The sequence below is a fragment of the Ursus americanus genome, chromosome X, assembly GCF_024610735.1.
Source record: "Ursus americanus isolate L20-20 chromosome X, mUrsAme1.1.p, whole genome shotgun sequence".
Taxonomy (NCBI): domain Eukaryota; kingdom Metazoa; phylum Chordata; class Mammalia; order Carnivora; family Ursidae; genus Ursus; species Ursus americanus.
In genome coordinates, this window is record NC_142164.1 from 79,059,171 (window position 1) to 79,068,284 (window position 9,114).

The window sequence follows — 9,114 nt, forward strand, 5'->3', positions numbered from 1 at the left end:
CGAGGATAGTCATAAAACTTCTAAACAAATTATTAAGATGTAGGTTATTCAGAAACATAATACATCGTGACTGTTCCCTCCCAGTAATGTATGGTTGGTTTAAACATAGGACAATATGTATGTCATTCACCACATTAACAGATTAATGAAGGTAAGAATCCTAAATGTTTGGTGTTTGGTGGAAGTCAACATATGTTCAATACAAATATTCGTAGTAAACGAGAATAAGAATAGAACTTCCTTTACATTACAGTAAATAGAGTAAAATGTGGAAGTTTTTCTAATTTATCAGGAATAACATTGTGACCAGTTCTTTTCAACACTGTACTGGGTGGGTCTGTCCAATGCTGTAAAATGAGAGAAAAAAGAAAAGGAAAACGTTTAAAATGGCAAAAACAAACTGTCAGTGTTCAAAGATGACATAATTGTGCATGTTTGAAACTCAAAATGGATGCTGATGTACACTGATTAAATCATACATAGCATATATCTGAGTGTATCAGCTCAATCAGAATATAACATTTCAAAAAACTGACATAATTTTTGATAGCATCTACTACTTAGAAGAAGTTTTTCTTTAAAGATGTATTTATAAATTTGAGAGAGAGAGAGGGAGGGAAGAAGGGAGGAAGGGAACAGAGGCAGAGGGACAGAATCTTTCAAGCTGACTCCCCACGGGGCACAGAGCCCAACTCGGGGTCCACCCCATGACCAAGGAATTATGACCTGAGCTGAAACCAAGAGTCAGCTGCTTAAGTGACTGAGCCACCCAGGCGCCCCCTACTTAGAATAAGTTTAACACAAGATTTCAAAAGATTCTTTGGAGGAAGTCTGTAAAACTTTATTGAGAGAATTTCAACAGTGAAGTACCCCACATAAGAGTAGTCTGCATGTTTCAGCTTGTCCTTGTTTAAATCTGGGGCTGTCCTTCACCTGTAAGATAAGGACGTTAACAGTGGGAAACATTACTCAGCAGAATTGTATTTCGAGTAAACTAATGGTACAGGAAGGACACTATACTTTTCATTGTATAAGACAGAATTCCAAGCATATATTTTACCAGTATGTTTTGAACACACCACACTTTCCACTGGTACAACAAAACACGAAGACAGTTGAGGTTCCTAACACACAAAACCAAAGGAGCCTATTAAAGGTAGTTTCAAATGGAAAGCAAAAACCAAACGTAGTTTTACAAAAATTACACACAACACGCAAAGAACTGAAAAACAAATTTAGGTGTAAGTATCCTTCTTGAACTTGAAATAATATTCTCAATATATGATGCTGAAGTAATAATGCCAAGCTGGTTACTGTTTAAGTGATGTTAGCAGAGAAACTACTAAGTACCACATGTAATTTATTCTTTGTTGCGCTTAAGCGGAAAACTGTTTTTGTCAGCTAGTTGATCCCTTATGCCGTTGATCAAGTAGGGTAACCGTTTGCCGTGCCGGTGTGTGCCCTAACGGTGTTCCAGTTTGTCGAATAGATTATATGGTCACGTACTTCACACCTGTCAGAATGGGTAAAACTAACAACCCAGGAAACAAGAGATGTAGGCGAGGATGTGGAGAAAGGGGAACCCTCTTACACTCTTGGTGGGAATGCAAACTGGTACAGTCCCTGTGGAAAACCGTATGGAGGATCCTAAAACAGTTAAAAAGAGAACTAACCACCTTGTGAACCCAGCAGTTACAAGAGGAGGTTTTTACCCAAGGGACACAAAACTACAGAGTCAAAGAGCTACAAGCATAATCAACAATAGCCAAAGTATGGAAAGGGCCCAAACGTCCATCGACTGATGAATGGATAATGAAGAGGTGGTATACGGTGGAATATGACTGAGGCATCAGAATGATGAAATCTTGCCATTTGCAATGATGTGGATGGACCTAGAGTGTATTATGCTAACAGAAATAAGGCAGTCAGAGAAAAACACATAACGTGATTTCACTCATATGCGGAATTTAAGAAAAGAAACAGATGAACGAAATGGGACAGGGAAAAAAAAAAGAGGGAAGCAAACCATGAGACTCTTAACTACAGAGAACAACCTGAGTGTTGATGGAGGAAGATGGGTCGGGAATGGGCTAAATGGGTGACGGGTATTAAGGAGGCACTTGTTGTGATGAGCACTGGGCGTTAGATGTAACTGATGAATCACTAAATTCTACTCCGGAAACCAATATTACACTACGTGTTAACTAACTAGAATTTAAATAAACATTTGGGGAAAAAAAATAATAACAGCAGGATTAGGTATCCAGGTCTCCATAGAGAAGCCCAAAGAGCAACCATTGTGTTTTGTTGTTTTCAGCGGCAGTCAAATCTCAATTCACATGTTAAAATTTGACCAAAGATGTTGTCTGATATAAAAAAAGAAAACTCGTGCAAAATGGAACATCTTTGTATTCTATGTACGGTAGCCAACAGAACCACAGAACACACAAATCAGCATTAAAAATGAGCGTAATATATCTGAATTGAAATCCATATATATATGAGTAAACATGGGTTCCGAAGTTAAGGGATTCTCCGAGAATCACACAAGTTATGTTAGAGCTGGTAGTAGAACCTACTTCAGTGCCTCAGCATAATATTTAATCCAAATGAATTTTGTGTTTGATAAAAGCAGAACCTACAAAAGTATCTCAATATTATCAGGTCTCTGCCAGATTATTTATACTCAAAAAAAGGAACTGTTTTCATATTTTATGATTTAATAAGGCTTTGACCCACTTTGTTTCTATGTCCACTAGTGTGTAAGTCAGGCCGTCAGGATGTTCGGGTTTGAACTACTGGGGACAGTGTCTTCATATGTAAACTCTGTTTTGAATGTATCCTGAAAGTTATATCTACTTAAATAAAGATATTATATTCAGGAAAAGACCCTCATACTTTGCACTGTGAATGGATAACATACCTGCTTCCGGCATTTTAATGGGCTCTAAGAAGGGCAGGCTTGTCCCCTTGACCTCAGGGTCATCTTCAGTTATATCCCCAGCCTTTGCCTGAGGCAGCTCCTGGAGATCAGCCTCCAGGTCCGGTCCTTGAAACACAAACGTAATCAAAATTTAAGCAGTGAATATGAAATACAAATAAATAAGAGCCTATAGGCTAGTGTGATAAAAAAAAAAAAAGATGTGATGGAAACACGCATTGCCCATTCTTGTTTCCCCGTAGTACGATATGCTTTATTTCAAGTGACATTCTAAAGATAAAGCCCACTGCACTTTATTTCCTTTATATTACCGTAGTGTTCTAAGAAGAGAGAGCATCAGCTATCTAAGAAAACAAGTCTACACCATGCGTAAGAGTTTATTTAAAAGGAGAATATAGTTTTCTGAAGGATTAGCTGAGTGTGTGTGTGGGCATGTCACAAATCCTACACTAGTGACACCCATTCCGTATTAGGGCAACCCGCAAGTTATTTTGTCAAATCTTACTAGTTCGATTTAAGTGCAAAGTCCCTGTAGGGAACTTAGGATAAAGGAGTCATATATGGAGCAAAGTTCCGAAACCAACAGCAAAACATTAGTGATTAACAGTCCAACTACTGTCTTACAGTGAGAATACAGGAAGTGAAGTGGAAAGAAATTAATGGACTTTGTTGTCAGGAAGAGGTTTGTGGAACCCTCTTCTTTTTTAAAAAGATTTTATTTATTTATTTGAGAGAGAGACAGAGATAGTGACAGCTCAAGCAGGGAGGAGAGGGAGAAGCAGGCTCCCCACTGGGCAGGGAGCCCAAAGTGGGAATCAATCCCAGGACCCTGGGATATTTGATCTGAGCCGAAGGCTGACCATTAACCAACTGAGCCACCCAGGCGCCCCTTGTGGAACCCTCTTAACTGCAAATTTCTAACATAACCCATGGCCTGAATGGTGTCAATAATTCACTACACGTACTTGGTGAAAAGGCTATATTTGGAAGACACTCCTTTCTTGTTTCATGATCATTTTAAGATACTTTGGATTCTCCTACCCATAAGGGTATCTAAACACCTTTTAAAGCCGCTTAAAAATCATACTACTATAGTGACCCTAAGGCCACTTTCCTGAATTACCCAGCTCTTACGAAATGTACCATATCAAACGAATAATCTGACAGAGGCTCTCATTCATTGAGCTCTTTCCTGGAGTCTCTCTCCTGCTCCCCTGAACTGGATTGATTCCTGTACCAGTAGTAAGCTACTTTACAGTACGGACACCCCTGAGTAGTAAGCATTCTATACAAAACCATGCACTTGTTTGTACAACACAGACGGTAGGAAGAACACAAACCTCTTTAAAAATTCTTATTTTAGGTAATCTCTACACTCAGTATGGGCCTTGAACTGTCGACCCCGAGGTCAAGAGTCACACGCTCTAGGTTCCAGCCAGGTTCCCCATGAACACAAACCTTGTAACAAAAACTGAATTACCTCTCCATGTGTCAAGCGGTCTTTGGCAAGCCACAATCCCTGAGCCTTAGTTTTCTCATTTATAAAATGGGGCTTCCATCCCAATGCAACCCGGCTTTATTCCACATGTCATCGGATATGCTGACCTGGCACTCTGCCTATGCTGCTGAAAACTGCTTAAGCTTTGGATGAAATGAGTGAAAAGGCCACACAGAAATGTTCTAAGAAGAACAAATTAAACCAGTGAAACGATGTATAGTTTTGTAGTTAGTGAAACATTTTCCTCTAATTTAGGAAAGACTGCATTTTCAAGCACACCAATTCATTCTTGAGGAAGCAGGGGAGATTCATTACAGCAAAGGACTACATGAAGCTGCACACGACACTCTCTTCACATTTTCAGCCCATTTTCCGGAAATGACTGAGATTCTCTTCTCATGTGTTCTTTCCTGTTCTTTTTTTTTTTTTATCAGACTTTCCACTGTTTTTATTTTAATATCTTATGTTTTAGAGACTTATTTTCTATTGTTCCAATTCTTCTTATTTCCATGGTATCACAGGTAATACATTTATTTTTTTATAATAATATTTTTTATTATATTATGTTAGTCACCATACAGTACATCCCTGGTTTTTGATGTAGAGTTCGATGCTTTACTCCTGTTCTGGGACGTCATAACACATGATGCACACACACCCCCTGCCCCCGCAGACATTCTGCGACCCTTTCCCTTCACCTTGAGCCACAGGTGCTCCTTCAACTTCCTTCCCTTGATCAGGTATAATGTCCTGACTCGCAGGTGGTACCTCCTTCTGTTTTGGGTGCTCATCACTGGGCTGCTGCTCCTAGGGGTGTGTGTGTATGTGCACAGATAAAAACGTGTTTCGTTAATACATGCTAACAGAATAAATATACATTACACATTTTGCTATCAAATAATGAATAAGCACAAAGAGACTCCCACGTCATGATTCTATGGACTTGTTCTGAAAAGTTACTCTCCCACAGAGCGGCTACTCTAACAAGAAGTAGCCACAAGCACTTTGGAGTCTACTGTAAAGGATGCTGGGATGGGCATGCACATTTGGTCGTTAATAACCGTGACAAAGAAGCCATAGGGTGTATTTCCACAGGCAACAGAAACATGGATTCCTTCTGGTTCAATGTTTCCTTCCCTCTAGCAGCAGAGAAGCTTTTATCACTGCATCTGTATGTTTGCAGCTCCTCAAAATTTTCAGAGCAATAAATGTATGGCACTCAAAAACATCGGATCTGGAAGTACTCACGGCCACATGCTGGTTAGACCCTCGATCATCCTTTCTTTGACTGGACTTGGATCTTGATCTGACTCGGCCACTCATAGTTCACCCTGAAAGGAGAATATTGGTATTTGGAAAACGTACTCTAAAGGAGAGGTATACCTCTTCCAAGGCCAAAAAGGTTTCATTTTTTTTTTTACCTTGAAAATACTTTGAAAGCCAACCTAGTTCATGGAATTGTCTCAAGACCATGAGATTGACACATGGCAGACAGCATTATTGCCATTTTGGAGAAAACCTGTATACAGAATTTAGCTGACTTTCTCAAGAACACAAACCTATATTTTGATATTAACTTCCATTGTTTTGTCTCATGGTCTTGAGACAATTCCATGAACTAATCATCATGAATGCTATTTGGAAATCATAAAGAATTCTACAAGTTCAAGCGCTGGGAAATATTAATACATCTGGGGCTGTAGGAAGTTCTGTTCATCTTAATAAACTTACAGAGATGTGCACTTTGAAGGTAGACTTCCAAACCTCCTTCTTTCCTGGAAAAATAACCCAGGGTAATTGCCCAAATAACTGCAAATCTGAAGCATCAGCTTTCTACAGTCAGCACATTTTTGTAGTACAATGAGAAGCTCATAGTCTGAGAAATTGTTGAATGACCCCCTCTTTCCGTTTTCTATATCTCCCACCTACTCCAATTCTCATTAGAATGAGAGCCTCTTCTTATAAGGTAGTCAAGAAGGAAATGTTAATTTATCTAAGGCCTATCAACTTCCATATGCCCCCAATGAAATCTCTTCTTCCCCCAACCCCACCAACTTGCAAAACCTACTCCTTTTCCCGTGTACAATGCACCTGACCACATTTCTATAATCCCCAGAAATTGTGTTTGAAGGATAAAGAATAACTAGTATTTTCTAGTTTCTAATTTCTGGACCAAGAAATTAGAAAGAAGACCAGAATGATACCAAACCACATGATAAGGGTCTTATCATACAGGCAAGTGGATTATCATTGAAGGTTTTTTAAAGGAGGGATATAATTTTTTTAAGTGATGTTTTAGCAAGATGAATCTAGATTTGGTAAGCAGAATGTATTGAAAGGAGTCAAGTAACAGAAATCTCCCAGATGAAAGTCTATTGACGTGGTTCAGGCAAGTGGAGGTGAGGTCGTGAGAGCAGTAAGAATAGAACAGAAATAGGAAAGTCAGAAATAGAATACAGTTGTGAAGAAAATGAAAATATGGTATAGGGCACGGTGAGTTTAAGATGACAGTAGGATCCAAACAGAAATGTCAGGCGTATACAACTGAAAGTGCAAGACTGGGAAGCAGAAGAATGGCTTGAAACAATTATTTTGGGGAGAATATTCCATCGATGTTGTCACAGGTTTTGTGTAATTGCCTTTGCCAAAAGAGTGTAATGAGTTTATTTAATAATATACTTAACGATTTAATATATCAGAAATATCTTTTCAGCATGTAAACAATATTAAAAATTTCTGAGATGCTTTACACTCTTTTTCCCATGCTCTTCAAAATGTTTTTTTCCACAATCTTCAAAATCCAGTCTGGATTTTGCACTTACAGAACATCTATCTCAGTTTGGGCTAGCCATATCACAAGTACTCAGTGGCTACTCACCTATGGGTAGGGACTACAGTATTGTACAGTGCAACTCTAGATAATACCTTCCCACTTCTCATAGCTTAGCATCCATAGCAGAAAGCTGTAGGGTAAGGAAAAACTGATTGCCAAGACAGAAAATGTGAGAAGGTGTATAAAAGTAGGTTTGCCTATGTACATATATGTGTGTTGGTATTTATGTGTACTTGTAATGACATTTATTGAATTTTTATTATATGCCGGGCAATGAATTAAGCATTTTACATATATTAGTATGTTAACACAGCTGAAACTACTCTGTGGAGTAAGTACTATGACTATTATTCCCATTTTATGAATTAAAAAATAGTCTTCCTAAGATTAAGTAACATTTTCCAAAACGACACAGTACATAAGTAACTCTGAAAAAGTTATTTCATCCCAGAATCTTTGTACTTAAGGTATATTAAGATTTGTGGGATTTATTTTATTGACTTTCTTTTCTGGCAAAATGCTAAAGGCCGGAGCTATTATTATCTAATAACACCTTGTGAGCAATTTTTCATATTACAAAATAATATTCAAAATTATGACTGTAATGATGGTGCACAAAATATCACATGAATAAATAATTTATTTAATCATTAAAAAAAAAAGAAAGCCAACCTAGTATGAGGAAAGTGTACACGCTGCGATCATACCAAATACACGGGATGCAAGATCGTTTCCATCAGCCAGGCTGGCCGTGAAATCACCTTACGGACAGGCTAAAACACGAGGCTTAGTCTCACAGCTAGATTGCCCAGTACAAAGGCGTTTGAGAAAATAGTGCTGGACATTGAAACCTGAGTCACTGCTGCTTTGGTCACTTTCCCATTTACTCATTTTACCGCCTTAAATAAGGTTTTGTTGGAACACAGAGAAAGAAACAATCTTTCGCATTCCGCCTGTGGCTGTGTTCGCACTACGAGGGTTCCGGTGTCTAGCGGCGCAACACACCCACGGGCCGCCTCCTACCCTGATACTCTGCAAAGTGCACTACAAATCTCGGGAGACCCAGTTACAAGCCCCCAGCATTCCCCACTTCCTGGCCTTTCCCATACCGCCTGGTCTGCTCCCTGCCCAGGGTCCCACTGAGATTCCTGGCCTCTGTGTTCTGCCGGCAGTTGCAGGTGCTTCCATTACTCAGATAGCTCAACTAAGCAGGGAACAGGACCCCCACCCCCGGGGCCAGGCCTCGCCCCGTCGACATCTCCCCTCCAAGCCCACTATCCTCACTTGCTCCGGCCCCAACACGAAGATGAGCAAAATGGCGGCCGCAAAGCCTGTGAGGAGAAGGGCGCTAGCTCTTCCGAACATCCACCTAGGATGCCAGAGATCTACTGTCCCCACCTGCCCGACGCCCACTGACTCCGCCTCCATTCTAGCTCACACTCAGTCTCCTGAAAGGACTGATCTGGGGACCTACCAGTTGAATTCAGGTAGCGAGAAAGCTCAGGGCAGAGAGAACACGACCGCCTCAATCGATCTCAGCTCCGCTCACAGAACACGGGCGGCAATGCGCATGCCCAGCAACAGTCGCTCAGGGCAATGAGCATGCGCACTGTTCTCTCACAGCAATGAGCACGCGCAGAGAGTTGGGCGCGTGCAGGGTGGGTTGAGGTTTTCCCGCCTGTGCTGCTTCAGAGAATGGCAACCACGGGGTCTGCCCAGGAGAAGAACAGAGGCTTCAACAGTTTGTTTTTCAAAACACCAGTCTCTCCTATGCATCCAGATACTTTGAGGACAGACAGCCCCACTTTACCCTTAGTGCATAAGGTGTCTCAAAAAAAAAAA

At 40.3% G+C, this 9,114-nt stretch overlaps 1 protein-coding gene across 1 annotated transcript; it reads right to left on the reverse strand.

Moving 5' to 3' along the window:
- Window positions 1–816: 816 nt before the first annotated feature.
- On the reverse strand, window positions 817–8,847 carry LOC148106953 (P antigen family member 3-like). Its single transcript, XM_087859750.1, has 5 exons — window positions 8,747–8,847; window positions 5,688–5,770; window positions 5,138–5,246; window positions 2,924–3,049; window positions 817–933 (listed from the first exon to the last, which is right to left on the reverse strand). Exons 2-5 carry the CDS (start codon window positions 5,760–5,762, stop codon window positions 911–913), a joined length of 333 nt encoding a protein of 110 aa, XP_087715876.1. The 5' UTR covers window positions 5,763–5,770; window positions 8,747–8,847; the 3' UTR covers window positions 817–910.
- Between the last annotated feature and the right edge of the window lie 267 nt (window positions 8,848–9,114).